Genomic DNA, 23017 nt, shown 5'->3' with positions numbered 1-23017 from the left:
ATATTTATTTATTCATCAAAGGGTAAACCTAAACGTAAAGAGATTTGTTGAATGATCTAATTATTTAAACTAATAAAATTTTGAAAAACCACTTTTAAAAGATAAATGCGAAGTTTGCTTAGACTTTAGAGGAAGAAAAAAAATCATTCCAGAACATTGTTCGTTTACCGTGGTCTACCCCAATAGGAACTGTAAAACCTTAAAACATTACATAATATTATAACGCCGTTCATTGTCCGATGCACGTCCGATGACCTTGTGCATAATAATAATAAAAAACGTGATAGCAACATTGAGATAATATTAATATGGAGCAGACACCACGAACAAAATCTGTGCGCCAAGCGCGGCGGCGCGGGGCGCGCGAATGACGGCTAGACAGTCATAGATTATGCGATGTCACTGACTCACCGCTATAGAGGCGACACTTTGTTTCATTCTGTCTATTTTATTGGGTGCCACTCCTTACATGCACGTTGACTTGAAATTTTCTTTGTACTTACTTAATATTTATTTTAGGTATAAACTGACTTTACTACGCGGGGCTAACAATATCTGGCATATAATATAGGATGATGTAAATAGTGACGTCATATGGAATAATTTAATTTTTTTCGTGTTTTAGGTTCAGTCAGGGCTATGGGAAGTTTTATTCCTTACAAATTGAGCCTTTTTTAGAAAAAAAATAATTTTTCCCTTTCTTCACGGCCCAAACATGGAAACCTTGAATAGAAAAAATATTAATTACTTATCTCTGAACTAGCGGTCCGCCCCGGCTTCGCCCGTGGCACATATTTCGCAATAAAAAGTAGCCTATGTTCTTTCTCAGGGTCAAGATTGTCTGTGCCAAAGGAGAATGCCCATGAAAGTATGGACCACAGTACAGTGTTGCGTCAATGCCAGAGTGGTTTTGGAGGGTTCTTCGATATTCAAAAGATTTCTACCAATTGATTTTTTTGTGATAAAAACAGGGGTTTTCAAGATATTGAGAAAAATGTGAAATAACCTCAAAACTTAAATAACCCCGATTTATGTGTGATTTAGGTAACATTTTATCGTCCAAAGGTTATTTTTCGATTAACATATTTAATCTATGCGTAGAGCTTATGCTTTCAGACAAAGTCTATCTGTTCATCGGCTAGTGTAGGTAGGCACCAGAAATCTTCCGGGACGGATTTCAAGAAAACCTAAATATATACATAAAAAATGCCAATTGAGTTTTTATTCGGTTTACATGTTGTTGTTTGAATCATTTTTTCACTACATATTCGAAGAAAGAAACAAATAAGAAATAACTGGTTTCCTACCAAGCTATGTCATAATAATATTTTTTTTATATATACATATTTATATTATTTTACTTCACTATCTTTGTTAAAACAACCTACAGTGTATAAACAATACCATAAAGAGTGATTTTATGTTAATTGATTTTTTTTGTAATTCAATGAAAACAATAATCGATATTAATACATTTAGCTATTTACCATAGTAAATGTAATAAGTTACCGCTTGGTTACCGTGGTAACCGGTAATGGACACTAATTCTATAATAACGGATCTAAACAATTACATGTCTTAATAGATTTTACAAAACATTCCCTGTTCAAAATATATTTTCCGATGGTAAGAAGGCCTCTAAATTGCCGAGATTTTTTTTAATAGTATTGTTGTCTTGATGCATGAGAAAAACCAGTACCAAAAATGGGCATTTTCCTTTCATCAAAATCGGTCCAGTAGTTAATGAGCCTATTAATTACAATCAAACAAACAAACAAAGTTTTCCTCTTTATAATATTAGTGCAGATAAATAAATAATAATTCAATTATACGTTCAAGTCAGTAGCTTATACAATATCAATTAAAAACTTGATTAAAATCAATTAACAAAAAAAAAATTGGTGATTGAGTAATTGATTTTAATATTTCATGATTTCACCTTTTTTCAATTAACAACCAGTCTATGCTTTTCTAAATATGTAAAATTATTATTTTATACTATAAAAATATACGCCAGCAAATATTACTAACAACACTTATTTCATGCCCAATGTCATATCTTAAATTTTTAATCTATGACAAAATGTCGCCCGCCAAAAATTTTGCTCTAACTAAGTTTTAAAAATTATTATCTAGTTACTTACTGATGAAAAGTTATTCCTTTGCACTTTTCCGTATTCTTTGTATTATTTGTGCAATATCGTAACACACACGTAGGCATATTTGATGCGTTTCATTTTAAAACAAATAAAAAATGAGCGTGACGTTCGCGCCAATGAGCGAGCAAGCGACTGAGTGCAGTTACGCCACATGACGTATGTTGAGTGGAACATAAGTGATGTAGGCGGTATCGTCTCCATATTAATATTAACTCAATGGATAGCAAATGAATTCTTGGGCCTGTTATATTTAGTATATTCTACAGAATTTATATCTGATACGAAGAGAGTTATGGAAGATAGTAAGAACAATAAATATTATTTTTCGTTTCGTGTCCTAATAATATTAATGACTAGCTTCCGCCCGCGACTCCGTCCGCGCGGATGTCGGTCTTCGCGTGGATGGTTATTTCTTCATTTTGAGTACCTCTGTCAATAACATCTTATAAATATCTATTGGACCCAATTCCCAAATACGGCTACGCCTATAATAATACGCAACGTATGTTCGCGGTTCTACGGAACAACGTCTATGGATAAAACTGAAAAATTAAGATTAATTTTTTTCTACGTATTTTTCCAGGATAAAAAGTATCCTATTTTACGCCCAGGATAATAAGGTATAATTATACCAAGTTTCATCGAAATCGAACCGCTAGTTTTCACGTGATGCCTTCACATACAGACAGACAGACAGACAGACAGACAGACAGACAAAAAATTTTTTAATCACATATTTGGGTTTGGTATCGATCCAGTAACACCCCCTGCTATTTATTTTTTCAATATTTTCAATGTACAGAATTGACCCTTCTACAGATTTATTATATGTATAGAAGTAGGTAGCAACGTGGTAGGTAGCAACCTGCAACCATGATGTAGCAACATTCATGGACTTTGACATTTGACAGTTCCAATATCATTAATGACATTGACTTGATTGACAATTGACATCTCTAATAAAAAACAACACAACATTTGCAAAGCTTTACATCGATTTCAGATCATTCGTATTTATAATTTAAGTGTTAAGTGAAAATAAAACAAAAGGCATGTAATTTTTTATATTTATTATCTGACTAGTCTCAAAAACAGTGCATGCCGACAGCCCTTGTAGTCGATGTCGTAGTACTTCTCGTAAAAGTCTTGAATCAGCTCTTCAACCTGTAGGTAAACAAACAAACATGTCAAACGATATATTACAAGTGAAATGCGACGCTTGCAGCGAGGCGGCACACGAGCCTTACATAGAATGCTGCGACTGTGACACAAATTTATGCTGTCCGTGTTTCTCATCAGGCAAGGAAGTCGGCCCACACAAAAGTGACCACAAATACGCAGTCAGAAGAAACGATTTTCCGCTTTTTGATAATTGTAACTGGTCGGCAAAAGAAGAATGCAAACTACTTTCGGCACTATCAACATACGGCTATGGAAATTGGGAAGAAATATCAAAAAGTGTACACACGCGATCGAAACTTGAATGTCTGGAACACTACAAGAAATACTACATCGAAAATGTTCAATATGACGAGCTTAAACTACTCCCAGAGACAGAACAGTCTTTATTTCCCAAACCCACAATACCATATTTATACAGCATAGAAATAAGTACAAACCCACCAAGAAACAATCCTGGAGACCAACACCTTGCTGGATATAATGCATACAGATCAGAATTTGAACTAAGTTATGACCAGAATGCTGAAAATATTTTCAATATAGAAGACACTTATTCTGATGATGAAGATGATTGTATGGATGCTCTGAAAGTCAGTTTGGCAAATGCTTTAAACACACGTCTAAAAGAGAGGCGGCGAAGATACAAAATTATACAAAACCATGGTTTAATTATGCCAAATAAACTACTGTCATGGTTAAAAAAGTTTGATGTTACAATAACTAGAGTGAAAGCGGAGAGGCTGCTGTCATTCATGCAATTTATGACTGGCATGCAGTTTGATGCCTTCATGGAGGCCATGAGCTTAGAAGAAACATATTTGCAAAAGATATCTCGACTAATTGAATATCGTAAGAATGGTATAAAGACACTGCAGTCTGCTCGCCTTTACAGACACTTGAAGAAAGAAAATGAAGCAGCATTTAAAGAACAGAAACATTTTACTTCTGTCATGTCGAAGAAATACGACAGTCAGTCGCCTGTTAAAAACAAATTGGTTATAGGTTACTATGGTGGTGCTGTGTCTAACAAAAAATATAGGAAGACGTCGATGCCTCTGGACATTGTAGATATGCCAAGCTTTCATCTGCTATCAGAGAATGAGAAGACATTATGTTCGCATGTTCGTTTGGCACCACGGACATATTTGGAAATTAAAAACCTACTTATAGCTGAGAACAATAAACTAGGATTCCTTCGGTTGCTGGACGCAAGGAGAATAGTTAAAATAGATGTGAATAAAACAAGGAAGATCTATGATTACTTTATTGAGGAAGGTTTCATAAGCAAGCCTTTGCCTAATATGTAAATAAATATTTTTATATAGAATAGTTGTTTTTGTTTTATTATATTTATTGATTTATATTAATCCAGAAATTAAAAATAACTTATGAATCAGCAAAATATTTTGATATTGAGTGATAAAAAATATTTTGCAGAATTACTCAATAATAATTATTGTTCTTTCTGCTCTTAACTTACCTTAAAACCAAACTTCTGGTATAGGAAAATGGCTGGGTTGGTTGGTGACACATGCAGTGTTACATCTTGCCCTGTGCATGTCTGAAAAATATAATATGGGTTAATTATTCCTTCATTTAGACTGGTTAATATGAAGAATAACACTAGGATTTTTAACACAACAACAAAACAACAGCTAGAATTACATAGATCAGTATTTTAGTCATAATGTATGAAAAGAAGGTAAAAATATTGTGGACTCAATCAAAGCGCGTTACTCCGGCCCCTGGCCTATCCGTCGCCTCATATAATCTAAATCATCTTTTCCCACTAAAAACCCACACCTACAACGTGAAATTACTACAAAAAATCACAAAAAACCTTCCCCCTTTTTTTTCTCAAAAAAATTTATGTCCCTTTTACACTTACCAACCCGTTAAATACCTATTTCCCTCCTTACCTGTAGTAAGTGGTACAACATGAAGCTAGCGATGCCCGCACGCCTCCACTCGGGCCGTGCGAGCACGAACGATATGTACGCGTGCTGCGCGCCCACGTCCGGTACTAGGAACGCGCATGCTACCACTATGCGCTTGTATGTCACAACGCAACTGAATTCAGGGTATTGAAGCGATTCTGTTACTGTATAGTGGAAAAAATTGTAAAAATTAGTAGTATTTTAATTTTTTATATATATAAATCTCGTGTCACAATGTAAATGGACTCCTAAACCACTTAACCGATTATAATAAAATTCGCACACCATGTGCAGTTCGATCCAACTTGAGAGATAGGATAGTTTAAACATGTAGGTACCACGGGCGAAGCCGGAGCGGACCACTAGTTTTTTATACATTGACACTCCTTACATGCAGAAATTTTAAACAGCGCCCTGCACGCGGTGCAGCACACACTGGAGCAAACCCATAATAAAAGTGATTTGTTACAATTTATACAGGAATACATTAAAAATTAGTAAGAAAACTCACAGTCGATCCCCGGCCAAAAGTACTGCGCGCACAGTCGGTTGACTGCGGCTATGTGTTGCGGGCGCACGTACGAGTAGTCGATAGTGCTGCGCGGTGGGGGGGAGTAGTCCGGCTCGTGACTATAGTGGTAAAAATAGCGATAATAAAAAAAAAAATATTTGGAAATCCAAAAGTGCACGACTCATAATGCTCATTTAATTATGAAATATAAAAAAATATATATATATAGATATACAGTCTTGTAGTTTTCGTTTTTTATTAATTGCAATTAAACGACACTGAATTAATTAATCATTCGCATTCAGTGACCTACAATCGTCGATTAGAATATTTAAAAAAAAAATTTAACTCAAATGATGGATTTTTTCACAAGTTATAGTGTTTTCAGGTTTCACACATGACGGACAGGAAAATTTTTTGACATATTTCGGTGTTTTTTTCCAATTCTATTGAAGTAAATCAATTTTTAAAAAGTATGGGATTAATCTCCATTAAATTATCTCGACAATAGTATGCAAAATATCTTGATTCCGTGAACTAACAAGGCTATAATAATAAGAATAGCTGCAAAAATGAGGCGAAAAAAATTTTTCGATCGTAAAGCACTCTCTGATGCTTCGCATCGTCGTGCAATAAGTATCGCCATATTATAATGATTATTTGCTGGTATAACGCGGCTTCTCTCCTCGCCAATGTAATGTGGTGTTGCGAGTGTCGTATTATGTTGCGTTAACTCGTGTTGTGCATCACTACATAGTATAAAACAAAGTCGCTTTCTCTGTCCCTATGTCCCTTTGTATGCTTAAATCTTTAAAACTACGCAACGGATTTTGATGGAATTTTTTTAATAGATAGAGTGATTCAAGAGGAAGGTTTTAGTAATTTACTAGGTTTTAGACAAAGCGGGCGAAGCCGCGGGCGGTAACCTAGTTATAGTATATAGTCTACTATAAAAATATTGCGTGTGTCGAGTTGTGATGCGTGTGAAGTGGTGAGTTATGTATTTTGTTGCGTGTATGACGTGCTGTGTTGCGTGTGAAGTGGCGTGTTACGTAAACTTACGTATTGTGTTGGGTGTGTTGTGCTGTGTTGCGTGTGTGACTACTGTAGTGTTGTTTATGTGTTGTTTTAAGTTGCATGTGACGTATTGATTAACGTGTGTCATCTTGTGATGCGTGTTCATGTTTCTGTGTGTTTAGTGTTGCCATCAAACTTACCGATGCGTTTTCCGCAATAGCTCGTCCATGAGCGTCAACCAGAGGGGCGAAGTCTCCGCGTCTCGGCGGATGTAGGGCCGCAGCGTGGAGCCCGAGTACGCGGACCGGAAGGGCGTGGGTTCGATGTTCGACAGCAGCACTGTGCCGTAGTTCGTGCTTGCTACCGTGCCGCTCAGGTTGTCAAGGAGATACTGTGTAAAATAGATGTAGTAAATATTTGTTCTATGATTATGTTAGTAGTTTTACAGACAAAAACAAACAATATACGTTTTTGTAACTTCAACTCAGTAATTAAAACTTGACCATTCAAACTCAAACTCAAACATTTATTTATTCAATTAGACTTCTTCTACAAGCACTTTTGAATCCTCATTACATATTTTTAACATTTACCACCGATTCGGAAAGCAGTATCTACGGAGAAGAACCGACAAGAAACTTCATAGTTGCTCTTTATAATCATGCCAGTTTTACAATTTAATTTTATTGCTAACCGAATACGAAACATTTAAAAAAGCCAATAAGATTTATACACACTCAGTGTTAAACAACAACATTTTTGTGAAGCTTGAACAAAAAAATAATTTAAAATTGATTAAAACCTAATTGTATGTACATACCGATCTCTGGAACCGATCAAGCACTCTCTCTGGGTTTGCGATGGTTTGTCGATCTTCCAATATGTAACCTCCCAATATTCTTACAGTCCTATAAAAAACACGTTTATTATTTATCAATTAAAATTAAAATAAGCCGTGACAAATGTACTGTATATTTGTCGAGTAAGCTTTCACAGAGAGATGAGAAGATTTGACAGTAGTTTTTCTTTAGGCAAAGATTTTTAATTTCATAATTATTGTGTTACCATTTTTTTATTTTCTTAAAATCTTTATAATTTTTGCAGCCCTAACCTACAGTACATACTCACTTATCCAAATCAAAGATTGGCAAGTGTTTATGCCTCTTCAACCTCCGGAGCGCCAATTTGGCCCTCATCCTGCACAAATAGGCCCTTTTTTCCACATCCCTAACTTTTACTATTAAATTCTCCACATTTTTTAGCAACTGCATTTCTTCGTACTCCGTCATCCCCACCACTTCCTTTTTAACTCCCACCTCCTTAATTTCTCCCACTTCTAACCACGGCATGTCTATAGAGTTTAATTCTTTGGAGAATAAGTTCTCTCGTCTCGTGTAAGGTTTTTCTTTTGGTTTCTTTTCCTTTTCCTTTTTTTCCGTATCTGTGAGGTCTTTGTGGGAGCTGTGGGAGTCGGAGTCGTATTGCAAAGAGTGCTTGTAAGAGTGCACGCTGGAGGAGTCACTCTGTAAAAAGGGTTTATGAGGATTTTTAATTATTGTACACCTAATTGTCCCAAATTTAGATGGATTTGTAAAAAAAAACATAGTGTGAAATCGTGTCAGAAGTGATACGTCTTTGGAAAGTTTCAAAGATACCAATATCGTCGACTTACTCCATGACGTGACCTTGAAATTTTACTCTCAACGCGCCTATAGAAGTTTCACTTCAAAATTATTTTATATTTTCATTCATCATTTTTATTTTCATAATAAGGAATTATAGCTTACTGGCAACAATTGACTTGTTGGTGCGTACTCAAAACCTCTAAAATTATTTTCTATGTCGGAATAATTTTCCTTTGAAGAGAAACTCGCTACCGACGCATCATAAACTTCTTCTAACTCCTCTTTGATATGTGTTATCTTCTCTTCTTTTCTGTGAAATTTTGATAACAAATATTCTTATACCTTCACTATAAAATTATTTTTTTAATTCACATTTGACTGTAAAAAGCTCAATAAAAATACAATCTTCAATTACGTCAAAAATGTAATAATGAATACAAAGACTGTGTGTGCCGAGCACACGTGTCAGAAGTGAAACTCCTTTGGCAATATTCAAAGAAACTAATATTGTCGCCTTACACCATGACGTGACGCGACTTTGAAATTTTAGTCTCAACGCACCTCAAGAAGTTTCACTCCTAAAAAACTTAAATAGAAGATATTTCTTAACTACTTCGACATATACCCTCATTAAAATTAAAAGTTACTAACTTGATTTCAGCATAGAATGTTTCGTGTGATGTGCTGGACGTCTCTTCGAACTCCAAACGACGTTTTTTGGCCGGCGTTGGATTTAATATTGGCTTTAAATCATCTTCCTCATTTGCTAGAAGATCTTTGTAACCTAGTGAGAAAAACACTACATAGTATAAAACAAAGTCGCTTTTTCTGTCCTGTCCCTTTGTATGCTTAAATCTTTTTATTCATTTATTCCAAACTAGCTTCCGCCCGCGACTCCGTCCGCGCGGATGTCGGTCTTCGCGTGGATGGTTATTTCTCCATTTTGAGTACCTCTGTCAATAACATCTTATAAATATCTATTGGACCCAATTCCCAAATACGGCTAGGCCTATAATAATACGCAACGTGTGTTCGCGGTTCTACGGAACAACGTCTATGGATAAAACTGAAAAATTAAGATTAATTTTTTTCTACGTATTTTTCCAGGATAAAAAGTATCCTATTTTAAGCCCAGGATAATAAGGTATAATTATACCAAGTTTCATCGAAATCGAACCGTTAGTTTTCACGTGATGCCTGAACATACAGACAGACAGACAGACAGACAGACAAAAATTTTTTTAATCACATATTTGGGTTTGGTATCGATCCAGTAACACCCCCTGCTATTTATTTTTTCAATATTTTCAATGTACAGAATTGACCCTTCTACAGATTTATTATATGTATAGATGTGAAAGAATTTATAATATTGTTTTTGTGTCTGGGGATAGCTACAACACTACAGAGTGTTAAAGGCATGTTTTTATTAATTTACTTTGCCACATATTAAAGTGTTTATGTATTTAACTAGCTGTGTCCCGCGGTTTTACCCGCATTGCTCCACTCCTGTTGATCATAGCGTGATGATAATATAAAGCATTTCTCGATAAATGGGCTATCTAAAACCGAAAGAATTTTTCAAATCACACCAGTAGTTCCTGAGATTAGCGTGTTCAAATAAACAAACATGAAATATCTTACCCATTTCAGTGACCTTTTCTATGAAGAGTTCTCTATCTTGTATGGTAGTGAGGTTCTTCAGTCTTCCTTTTGGTTTGTCGCGAGATATCTCTTGTACTGAAAATTTTGAAAACTATTTGTAATTCTATGCTTCATAGGTTTAAAATGCTTACGGTTATTTCAAAAGAAAACAATAACACTGCTGGATTTTAACTTTTCAATATTTAATTTCTTGTTAGAACTATTTATACTAGAACACAATATATTCCTTTTAGAGCAGACAAAGTTATTACACTAGTACATACATATATGAGTAGCGACTGCTGGTGTGAAGTCATGTTTCAGCTTCCACCAGCCCGTTTCACCAAGCTGTACGGAACCAGACTGGACGAGCAGGTTGCTGTAGCTTGATAGCGCACCTGCGATTGTGCCGATCCAGTTTTTCTTCTGTTTACTGTAATTTTTGGGTATTCAGTGTTGTGTAAATTGTAATGTGTACTATTATCATTGTACATTGTAACATATTATATTGTAAAATAAAATTATAAGTGAAATTTGATGAAGACTTTATCTTATAAATTCTCTTTATCATCAGTTAATAATACTTTTTTAGGGCAAACACACAGCAATTGATTTTTATCTATACTAATATTATAAAGCTGAAGAGTTTGATTGTTAGTTTGAATGGGTTAATCTCAGGAACTACTGGTCCAATTTGAAAAATTCTTTAGGTATTAGATAGCCCATTCATCGAGGAAAGCTATAGGCTATATAACTTCATGCTAAGACCAACAGGAGCAGAGCCACACAAGTGATACCGCGAAGTGCAGCTAGTACATAATAATATTACTCACAAAAACTTACCATTTAGCTCCAAAGAGTAGCACCCAATATCTATCAATGAAGGAACAGATGTGTGTCTTATAGTGGAAGTAGCCATGGTTGCTGATGCCACTCATGTGCTTGCTGAGGTGGTATAGTGTTAGCAGAATTACATTTACCCTGTAAACAATTGAAATAACAATTTCATTATGATAAATACTACATGGTGCTTGCTGTTTATTTAACTTTTTATGCAGATTATATTCATATCTTTTGAATTATCTAAAAGTATCTACCATCTTTGTGTTACATCTGTTAAGTGTGGTTAATCTTAATATTAACATACCTACTCATTAGAAAATGGAATGTTGAATATTTAAAAGAATGTTGAAATTATCTAAAATTTCACATAACTGAAGTTTTTCAGTAGAACACTCGTGATCCAATACATTACAAGCAAGACTCTTACTGTAAGTCTATCTTTTCTACATGATTTAATAAGTTCAAAGAATCAAACAATAATTACAAACTCGACACTCACCACAGAATTCTATTACGATTGAAACATTCTTCTTTACTAGGTGAACAGTCTGCACATGTGAATTCAAAGAACACATCGCCATCAAAATCCCCCGGTGTTCCTGCACTTTTTAAACATGATAAATGCACGAAACAAATGCACGCCTCGCATAATAGACCTGGTCGGAATTGTTTATCCTCTGGTTGATTGCAATATTTGCAAGTGGGACTCATCGTTGCAGTTATAAAATTAAAATAAACATAACTTGAAAATAAACAACTCTGTTTTGAAAACGAAATTCGATTAGCACTGACAGGTTGATAACCTATAAACTGTCAAATTGACAATTGACATTACACTTTGCAGTTCGGAAACGTTATTTTTTTATTTTATTTTATTAAGGCTCATTAGCAGCTGTACATCAATTTTTACATAAAAAATACACAAAAAATATAGGAAGTGATGACAACTAATAAAAAATGAGCACTGCATGCACAACAATAATTACAAAAAAAAATAAATAATAATAAACAGATTAACTAAATACATTTTAACTTAATAAATTACATTTTAAAATAATCACATGATAAAACTTAAATAACAATAATTATATCAATCAAATGAAATAAAATTAATTGAAATCTAAACAAATAAAATTAAAACGTTACCTTAAAATTGACTACATAATATTATATAAAATTCAAAGTAAATATAGAATTAATTCATTTTCCAAAATAAATAAACAACATCATCATGTATAAAAGAGAGGTACCTAGTATAATTAAACACTGACATGGTTGATCGCTTACATCGTCTGTTTAAATTTTCCAATATTATCAAAATGTATATCTAGTGTATGATTTACTATTCGATTGTAATTTCTACATATTCTTGGTATGGGAGAGAAGGAACCCAACGTGGTCCTCATGATAGGCACCGATAATAGTGGGATCGGTTTACGTGGAAATTTACTAGGCGTCCGGAATCCAATCAGAGAAAGCAATTGGGGGCAGTCAATATGATTTCTAATTAGTTTGTATAAAAATAAAATATCAAAATTGTCGCGCCTTTTCTCTAAAGAAACCATTCCAAAATATTCCATTTTAGTTATTTCATACTAACTGTGCCGCGCGGTTTTACCCGCGGACGAACCTGCTTCAAAATACCAATTGTATTTCTATAGCTCACTTAGCTCATGCCTATAATACAATTTTAATTCGTATGACAAATCTTATCCAAAGGTTGCATGGCAGAGATGACTTATAGCGATAAGGCCCTATTTTATAGGTATATTGTTATGATTTTCTTGTTTTTCTTTGTATTTATCCTTTTTGTGTGTTAAATAAAGAATTTAAATAAATAAATAAATTGTACTGTAATTCAAATCAGTATAATAGTGGTATTTTGTGAAAGATTTAATAAAAAATCCTCACAAATTTTCGTATATAGACCAATAATTAAATTGTCCGTTTGTATTTTTAAATAGCCGCTTTTTCTTAATGCACATGGTACAATACACGGTACATATACCAAAAGAGCAACTTTTCCGATTTTCACTGTAACTTAGGCTATTGTTATTCTGATATTAATTTTAAGGTTTAGGTCTTAGGACATGGAAAACTCATCTACGCGGGCGAAACCGCGGGAGGCAGCTAGTAGTAGTATTTCAATATTTTTTCTCTTATATTACAATCCAATACATATATTAATAGCTATACAATATTATATTATGATTTTTATGGATAATATGCTCAATGCGCAAGGAGCGATGCCAAGATACGAAATAAAACAAGATTAAAAACTGAAAAAGTATTTATTGTCTATTGTTTGTTCTTCCTCTCCTGTCTGAACTCTCTAATCCATTTGTCTATGTTCTGTTTATGGATGTTCCTGGCGGCGATAACTGATTGCGGATCTTGAGGAGTGCTTGGCATGAGGTCCAAGTGATGGGCTGCGTCAATGATCACCACTGCTGTCACTGATTTGCTGATACTGTTCAAAATGCCACCTGTAACCGACAAAATGTTTAATGACCACGACTGCCAATTTAATAATTTAATGATTTGAAAAATTTATCTCTTTTTAATCTAACTATTAGGGATTAGTGCGAACTACGATGTTAGGGTGTATGAATTTTAAATATTATAGGTCATAAGTGCATTTAAAGTTTTTTTAAGACTTAAGATAAGACACAAAAAGTGAAAATTCATATAATTTTTGCATTCAGTCTTCATAACTATTTATTAATCGTAAAATAAAATAATTATATTATATTTCGCACCTCCCGCCCACGGATCTAGTAAGCCATTACTGAAGACAATATTGGAGGCGGCATGTAGCCTATCGCCTCCATACTCGACACCAGCGCCATCTGGTCGCGGATAAACGTTGTATTTCTTGTGACATTCCTCGGAGTACTGCGTAAAGTTCCATGGCGATGGTTCGAACATGTCGTCCTTGCCAGTTGTGCACATTGGCATCACCATTTCTGTGCAGGCCTGTGGTGTTATTCAAAATAACTAATAAGTAATGTTTGCGAACTTATTCTGATAAAAAATCTATACTTGTATAGTAATCTTGATAGTAATGTAATAAGGTGACGAGTTTGCATCAACGTGCTTATTTCAGGAACTGCGGGTTCTAATTGAATTTTTTTCGTTATGAATATTCCATATTTCGCAACAGGTTAAATATTAAATCACACTTAGATCGCACCGACGAAAACTATTGCAAAAACTTGCAAAAGTGGGAAAAAATATATCATAGCATGCACAAAGGTACCTAAAGTGGGTTTCTGAAGTAATACAATTAATAATTTAATTATAGTTTACGAGGTTTCTGCCCGCGGCTTTGCCCGCGCAGTCAAAGAAAAACCCGCATAGTTCCCGTTCCCGTGGGATTTCCGGGATTGCGTCATTTTCCCGGGATAAAAAGTAGCCTATGTCCTTTCTCGGACCAAATTTCATGCAAATTGAATCCGTAGTTAAGGCGTGATTGAGTAACAGACAGACAGACAGAGTTACTTTCGCATTTATAATATTAGTATGGAAGTATGGATTTCTTAAAATTAACATGACACTATGGGACACAGCTAGTTAGATTTATCTTACCTGAAAGTCCCAACCCGCAGCGTCAAGGTTGCCATAATCGTCACCTTTCTTGTAATCAACGCAAGAACCTTTGCCGTCATAATTTGTGAATACTTGCAATACCTTTCCTATTCCCTGTAAGCAAATAATAAATACATATAGTAAATTAATGACCTTTTAATTGATATTTAAAAGATAGGTATTTGTTTCACTTTGTTATTATCGACGAGATTATTTTGTTATAGAAGTTATATTTAAAGGTTTGTAGAGAAAATATTACACATGCGCGACTTAGAAAAATGTGATGCTACATATTATAATGTATGGTTTTACGAATAACAGCTTTCAACGTACTTCCAACAATTTCTCCCCAGTCAACGTTTCGTTTAAATACTGACAGACAGTCCTCACAGGCTGAGCCGGTAAGGAAACGAGGAAATCCGATGCAAAAGGGTAGTTAACCATCGCGAGAGTTTCGTACATGGACTGCAGGAATTCCACCAACATGTTAATGTCTTTTTCGTCTTTGATTGGGTCACAGAGGTTCCATTTCTTGTGGAGCCATTCGCTTGTGTTTGCTGCTGCTGCATATTTTCTGAAATGGATACAACATGTTATGGTTTTTTTGTCTGAGTTACCAATATCCAACCATAAAGAATATCGAAGACGACGACGCGCGACGTCATTCATCTACACTAATATTATAAAGAGGAAAACTTTGTTTGTTTGTTTGATTGTAACGAATAGGCTCATAAACTACTGGACCGATTTTAAAAATTCTTTCACCATTCGAAAGCTACATTATCCACGAGTAACATAGGCTAGGTTTTATCCCGTAAATCCCACGGGAACGGGAACTACGCGGGTTTTACTTTGAAAACGCGGGCGAAGCCGCAGGCGGAAAGCTAGTAAAGTATAAATATGAAATTGATGCAGAGAACGATTCTCACACATTTTTAGAAAGAGAAATTTATACCGGTAACAATGTCTTTTGTTTTCTTCAATAAAACAAATTGTGTTCTTCCATACACATGTTTCACCTTATGCGATGTTTAGTTAATTGAAGCTTTTGTGAAAGGCTAGAAATTTAAATTGTCGTATCAGACTTTATTGAAGTGAAACTTCTTTATCGGGGTTGGAAAAAATTTAGTGTAACATTTATTCGTTATGTGTGACATTTTTCCGTTACGCGCCATCTTTTTCTTATCCCTACCACGCGTATTTCTGTAAAGTTGCATATAGTAAATTATTTTTTAAAAAATAAGGTCATAAAGAAGTTTCACTTCTTACGTGTGTACACGCACACATTTTTTTTCATATCGTAACTTGTTTACCTGACAACAGCCCAAGAATGTCGTATATTTTCCACGCATTTCTCGTCAGCGATCTTGAAGCTAGAGGTCACGATCCTATGGAACACGTCGCAGGGTACCATGCCAGGGTACATGTGGATGGGGGCTGATGCTGCGATGGCTCCGGCCACTATGTGAGGGTATTTCATCCTGAAGTACGCTGCTAGCATGCCACCGTAGGAGCCTGAGATGTGGATTTGTAGATTTTATTTGTTTAAAATATCATACAATGACTATAGGACCTTCGTACCCATTTAGTTGGGTGTTAAACAATATTAAGTACATCATCATTCATCTCTTTCATCATTACAAACATAGCCTATCTATATATTACATATAATAAATCTGTAGAAGGGTCAATTCTGTACATTGAAAATATTGAAAAAATAACTAGCAGGGGGTGTTACTGGATCGATACCAAACCCAAATATGTGATTAAAAAAATTTTTGTCTGTCTGTCTGTCTGTCTGTCTGTCTGTCTGTATGTGAAGACATCACGTGAAAACTACCGGTTCGATTTCGATGAAACTTGGTATAATTATACCTTATTATCCTGGGCGTAAAATAGGATACTTTTTATCCTGGAAAAATACGTAGAAAAAAAATTAATCTCAATTTTTCAGTTATCCATAGACGTTGTTCTGTAGTAGGTACCGCGAACACACGTTGCGTATTATTATTGACCTAGCCGTATTTGGGTCCAATAGATATTTATAAGATGTCATTGTCCGAGTTACTCAAAATGGAGAAATAAACCATCCATGCAAAGACCGACATCCGCGCGGACGGAGTCGCGGGCGGAAGCTAGTGTTACATAAAAGTATGGACATGTTTCCGTAAATCGGCGCCTATTTAGCATGACTTGCTAAATATTCAGGAAAAAAAGTTATTTTTTCACTGGTGAAACAATTTTTGGAAATATTTCAGTAATTACAGAAATTATTCTTCTTCCTATAATTTTCCTAATTACTCTTCCTATACATAAGGCCAGGTGACAAACTTCTCCTTTTTAAAACAGTCTTAATTTTTAAATGGATTTTTTTTTGGTTCGACGTTAGATTCGTCTTTATTGTGAGAGTGGCAATGGAGCGTATTAAAATTATAGGGAAACAAGTGATAACTGCGTTAAAAACAACTGACTTCAAACTTGCACTTGCAACATTTACAAAAATGCTCGTAAAATAAAAACTACTGGGCCTATCCAAATAAAATTTTTATGGGACCAATTCGACACCATCCCGCATCGAACAAAAAAAGAATCACGTAAATCGGTTCAGAAACCACGGAGTAATCGGTGTACATACATATAAAAAAAACATACCTGCCCGAATTGATAACCTCCTCCTTTTTTTTGAAGTCGGTTAAAAAATATAGATACGGAAAGACTGTTTGGAATGTTTGAGGCTAAATATCATAAAAGTTAATATTTTATCATGTTAAAAATATTTGAATGCAACATAAAGTTTTTATATTCATACATTTTATCCAGTATTCAATTGACGCGCAGCTACAACTATGTTCATATAAAATCACAAAAAATGTCATGTGGTATTTAAACGTTTAAATAAACATTTTGTTAAAATTTATGCTTATAATATGATGGCAAATTCTTCTCTGAAATGCCTATTACGATTGACTATTGAGCTAAAATAAAAAATAACAACGTGTTTTATTACAGAATACATTTACTTTACACATTTCCTAATATGATATTGGAATTGTATACAATTCCTAGGAAGATTATACATTTCCTAGGATATGCATGCATTAAATAGTTTTTTAAACAATATTTTATACATTTCCTAAATGGTATCGGAATTGTACACATTTCCTAGAAATTGTATACAATTCCTTGATTTCATACATTTCCGGTAACATATACACGAAAACGCAATAGCGAAACAATAAAAATAAAAGTTTAAGTTTTTAATAAAATTTTTGCTCTTTGTAATATTACTTTATACATCTTTACCTCCAAAAGCAATAACAGGTGACTTAGGATGCAGCGAGCCGCCCTGCAAGTAGTTGATTAAATCTGCGTAATCAGCAAGCGCTTGGGCGGACGTCAGGTATCCAATGTGGTCGTTGTCCAGGGATTTGTTGAACGGCATCGATGTTCCATAATATCTGGAAATGTTAATGTAAACGAAATGATGTTGATTGTTGATTGAATGAATTTGATTGGTTGATTGATTCGCTATTTAAATGAAAACATGGATTACGTTGGTTTTTGATACTTAGATTAATTTTACGTTGTGTTGTATCAGCGTATTGTTAAAATTTCTTTGAGATATAAGCAATAATGTAGGTACTTATATTTAACTTCTTTCGGGAAACGGGATACAAGTGATTTAGAAGACGTGTTTTATCGCCAAAATCATCAATTATAACGTTTTTGTGAGTAGTCAAAATAATAGCATTTTGGTTTTAATATTTTTTGAACTAATAGAAGAGAAATAGAAGTTTACCTGTGTTCAGCAAACACTATTTTGGCGCGATAGTCAGCTGCGATCTCCCACATGAAGCCGGTGTGCTTCGCAAATAATTCAATTTGTCCCTGGAGGTAGAATTGTAATAAAAATAATAGGTACTTAAATAAAATCTTTATGCGACCTTAAAATTGTGTTAATATTGATAAAAGACGGACAGGAAAATTTTTTGACCTATTTCGGTGTTTTTTTCCAATTCTATTGAAGTAAATCAATTTTTAAAAAGTATGGGATTAATCTCCATTAAATTATCTCGACAATTATAGTATGCAAAATATCTTGATTCCGTGAACTAACAAGGCTATAATAATATGAATAGCTGCAAAAATGAGGCGAAAAAAATTTTTCGATCGTAAAGCACTCTCTGATGCTTCGCATCGTCGTGCAATAGATTTATCTAATTATATCTTCTGATTACAAGTAATAACTGCGTTAAAAACAACCGACTTCAAACTTGCACTTGCAAAATTCACAAATACCTACAGACAAAAATGCTCATAAAATAAAAACTACTGAGTCTATCCGAATAAAATTTTTATGGGACCAATTCGACACCATCCCGCATCGAACAAAAAAAGAATCACGTAAATCGGTTAAGAAACCTCTGAGTAATCGGTGTACATACATAAAAAAAAAACATACCGGCCGAATTGATAACCTCCTCCTTTTTTTTGAAGTCGGTTAAAAATTAAATTTAGGTAGTTAGAGGGTTGGCAAGAGATTCCTATTCCATACATTTTCGTATAACTAGCGTTGGCTAATATTAAGTTTTCTGTGGTAGGTACAATACTTATCGATAAACGGCTATTTCTGTGAACGGTCTAATAATTGCTTACAGTTTAAACTAACAAGTTGATAACGCGTCCAATTTGTACCTAATCTATTTGTTTACAGAGATAATAATTGACGAACACGATTTATTTACGAAAGTGTTGAAAAACATATGTACCTAGGTAGTTATAAATGGAAAGTCTATCCGTCTATTACGCTTTCACGGCGAAAATCGCTCATATTGTATGAAATTTGACGAAAATATTATATTGAAAACCCCGGGTCGCACACAGGCTTTTTTAATACTAAAACGCTATGCATGGTTTTGTGTGCGGCTAAAACCGCGGGACCGTTTTTACTATTTTAAGGAATAAATTCTTAAAATAGTAAGAACTTGTCCAAGGAATTAATGTATCATATCATGCATCATTTGATAAATAATAGCAATAAATTATCTCAAGTGCTCTTTGTTGGCGGAATGAAAATTGTTTCTTGTTAATTTAAAGGAATGTTGTTTATGTTACAGCAATTTAAATTACATTCACGAGTTTGAGAATTTAAAATATATAAACTGCTTAGAGACTGTTTTTAGAACTTTGTAGGTAGGTAGGTAGGTACCTATGTTTTATGGTTTTAGTAAACCAAACCTATGTTTCGTATTAATTAAGAAAATAGTTTTGTTTTTGGTTTCTAAGGTAAACATCGAATTAACGCTAGGTAATAAAACAATGCAGTGATTTAGGTACATCTTATGTTTCAAGAATGCATCGACAATTTGAGCAAATAGGTAGGTACATTTAAATATAAAATTAACGAACTATTGATAACGTATCTTTAGTGAACTAACCTCATTTCCAGTGTAAAAGAAGATCGGTCCCGACCCGTCCCAATGTTCCCTGTTCTCCAAATACTTTATGTTAAAAGTTTCGTTCCTTTGAAAGCCAAAATGGTCGAGGGGCACTTTGAAATATTTCGTTTCATACTTGTAATCGCAGTAAACAGCACTCAAATAAAGTAATAATATATATTTCCACATGATACGTCAGATCTGTGAGCGGTGTGTGAATGTAATGCGGTGAAGACGACTAAGTGATGTACAGTCGTGAAGATATTGTTAGGTTCAAGGTCGTGAGTGCTTAGGCACGCTAAGGTTCAATTATTATTATTTTGATGGACAGGGATGGTTGTTTGAAAGCGATCTTTAAATGTAATTTTTATAAGATGAATTTTAATTAATAATAAGTTACATTAATAAATTTATATATTCAAAAGTTTGTTTTTGCTATTGCATAGCTTCTATCGCGGGCCTTGAGCGCGGGTACCGAATCGAGAAATTCCGTAACGAAAAAACCTCACGCTCCCCACTCCGACGGGCGGAGGTGTGGCTTGAAGGCATAGCATGCAATAGCTTTACCGCGGCAGTCCCGAGTGCCACACGTCGTTTTTTTTTAAATTTAAACTGGAATATAGGTAATGTATGTACTGGCCTCATTTGAAAATAACAAAGATTCATTAGGTATTTGTTTCTTAATTTGATTTATAGTTTGTCTAGCATTTACATAAGACGGATGAGTAATGCTTATACATAGGTATTACTCTCATACAAAAATCAACAAAAACTGTTCAAATCAGATTCGACATCATCAAATGAACCAGCTGGATAATTCGCATTATATTAATACATATAAGGAATTAGAAGTAAAGTTTGCAATTGCATAATATTATGATATAAATCAAATTCTTACGAATTTATTATAACGCGTAGGCTTCCCAACACGACTGTACTTTATCATCGACATTTGACCCTCATGCAGGCATTATGTACCTACATAACTCCATAGTATTGTTTGTTATGATTTTTAACCGACTTCAAAAAAAAGGAGGAGGTTATCAATTCGGCCGGTATGTTTTTTTTTTTTTTGTATGTACACCGATTACTCCGAGGTTTCTGAACCGATTTACGTGATTCTTTTTTTGTTCGATGCGGGATGGTGTCGAATTGGTCCCATAAAAATTTTATTCGGATAGGCCCAGTAGTTTTTATTTTATGAGCATTTTTGTCTGTAGGTATTTGTGAATTTTGCAAGTGCAAGTTTGAAGTCGGTTGTTTTTAACGCAGTTATGCATGTATGTAGTACAGAATAAGGAAAAGCATTACATATATGTATAGTATGTAATAACTGTAATAGATATAACCTAGATAACATAATTAAATTAGGGCTGATTTTTCAATCCTAGGTTAAAACTTATTCGTTGAATAACGTATTATACTAGGTACCTACCATTTCAAAAATGTATTCTAATTATTTGTATTTTACAGTAACTATACAGGTGACATTTTAATATTATCGTGTAGGACTTTATTGGTAAGTTTTAACGTGGTTTTAACCAAGGATTGAAAAATCAGCCCTTAGTGTAAATGACTACTATGTAAGGGCTGATTTTTCAATCTAAAAAGTAAAACAATACAGAAAATACTGAATAGTGTTTTACTAATTACTACTCAAGTGCGGATGTCAATTATTTCCATTGAATAAAATGCCAGTTTGTTTCATATAATTTTAATTATATAAACATTTAGGTAAAAAGCTACAAATATTTTATATTATTGTTTACAAATGAGTTAAAATAGATGATGAATCAATTCCTAGTGACCGTGATTGTGCTTTTACCCATTGATCAAATATTATTAGCATCATTGTGGCAATGCAAGCAAAAATGACTAAACAATTGATTGAAAAAGACGAGATTATCAACGCAGAATTAACAATAGTTTATACAAAATAAAGATGCTATAGCATCTGATGAAGGTATATTTCCTATTTCTTGATCATTCAATCGCAAAGCCCAAGAACTATAGTTATAAAATATCATTAGGTACCTTAAAGGTCACAAACATTTGTAACGTTATCTACTCAATTCTATTTTATACACAAATCTCCCGAATCCGAGTCTTAGGTAGGTATCAACTTTGTAAATGTAGTGCTTTCTTAGCCATTGTTTTTTAAAGGTCTCAAATTACACAATTTCTTCGTTTACATAGTCATGGTTCTATAGGCACAAGTTCATCTTCAGGACCCCATTGGTATTACCACAAAACAATTTAAACACAGTCTAACTTTAAACCAGGGATCTGTCACTTTAACAGTTGTCTATGTGAAATACGACAAAACCAGATTAAAGAGAACCCGCGCTTAAAGTTAAACCCTGTCTTCTTTCTTTTTGTGGTAAAACAGCATGTTTTTAAAGATACGTTAACATTAGTAATGGTTCTAGTGGAAGTTATTGAAGTTATACTTCTTTTGGCGCGATGGAGAAAAATGATGAGAGTGAATTTTTACGATGCGCGCGCACATCGACACCTAAATTTAACAGCACGAAGTTAGTTCTAGGTGGTATGAAAATTGATAACTATGTTCAAGTTGTATATTCTAGTATTGCACGAAGATGCGAAGCATCAGAGAGTGCTTTACGATCGAAAAATTTTTTTCGCCTCATTTTTGCAGCTATTCTTATTATTATAGCCTTGTTAGTTCACGGAATCAAGATATTTTGCATACTATTGTCGAGATAATTTAATGGAGATTAATCCCATACTTTTTAAAAATTGATTTACTTCAATAGAATTGGAAAAAAACACCGAAATAGGTCAAAAAATATTCCTGTCCGTCATGTGTGAAACCTGAAAACTCTATAACTTGTGAAAAAATCCATCATTTGAGTTAAATTTTTTTTTTAAATATTCTAATCGACGATTGTAGGTCACTGAATGCGAATGATTAATTAATTCAGTGTCGTTTAATTGCAATTAATAAAAAACGAAAACTACAAGACTGTATATCTATATCTATATATTTTTTTATATTTCATAATTAAATGAGCATTATGAGTCGTGCACTTTTGGATTTTCCAAATAATTT

The 23017-nt window shown here is 34.0% G+C and overlaps 3 protein-coding genes across 3 annotated transcripts; 1 reads left to right on the top strand and 2 right to left on the bottom strand.

Annotated features, from left to right (window-relative positions):
- Positions 1–3214: 3214 nt before the first annotated feature.
- Positions 3215–11692, bottom strand: LOC123706308 (cysteine-rich protein 2-binding protein). Its single transcript, XM_045655509.1, has 13 exons — positions 11418–11692; positions 10919–11056; positions 10360–10508; positions 10076–10171; positions 9083–9215; positions 8594–8741; positions 7935–8329; positions 7627–7714; positions 7007–7197; positions 5790–5908; positions 5261–5442; positions 4822–4902; positions 3215–3323 (listed from the first exon to the last, which is right to left on the bottom strand). Exons 1-13 carry the CDS (start codon positions 11627–11629, stop codon positions 3231–3233), a joined length of 2025 nt encoding a protein of 674 aa, XP_045511465.1. The 5' UTR covers positions 11630–11692; the 3' UTR covers positions 3215–3230.
- LOC123706325 (transcriptional adapter 2A) lies at positions 3322–4670 on the top strand. The gene has a single exon (XM_045655534.1). The coding sequence runs from the start codon at positions 3344–3346 to the stop codon at positions 4646–4648; it is 1305 nt and encodes a 434-aa protein (XP_045511490.1). The 5' UTR covers positions 3322–3343; the 3' UTR covers positions 4649–4670.
- A 1498-nt stretch (positions 11693–13190) lies between the features above and the next one.
- On the bottom strand, positions 13191–20180 carry LOC123706314 (lysosomal Pro-X carboxypeptidase). Its single transcript, XM_045655522.1, has 8 exons — positions 19945–20180; positions 18306–18394; positions 17810–17964; positions 15820–16021; positions 14840–15080; positions 14507–14620; positions 13678–13894; positions 13191–13404 (listed from the first exon to the last, which is right to left on the bottom strand). Exons 1-8 carry the CDS (start codon positions 20131–20133, stop codon positions 13217–13219), a joined length of 1395 nt encoding a protein of 464 aa, XP_045511478.1. The 5' UTR covers positions 20134–20180; the 3' UTR covers positions 13191–13216.
- Between the last annotated feature and the right edge of the window lie 2837 nt (positions 20181–23017).

Source organism: Colias croceus, chromosome 1 (assembly GCF_905220415.1).
Source record: "Colias croceus chromosome 1, ilColCroc2.1".
Classification (NCBI taxonomy): domain Eukaryota; kingdom Metazoa; phylum Arthropoda; class Insecta; order Lepidoptera; family Pieridae; genus Colias; species Colias croceus.
Note: the sequence above shows the minus strand (reverse complement) of the source record. Positions and strands in the feature narration are given on the sequence as shown.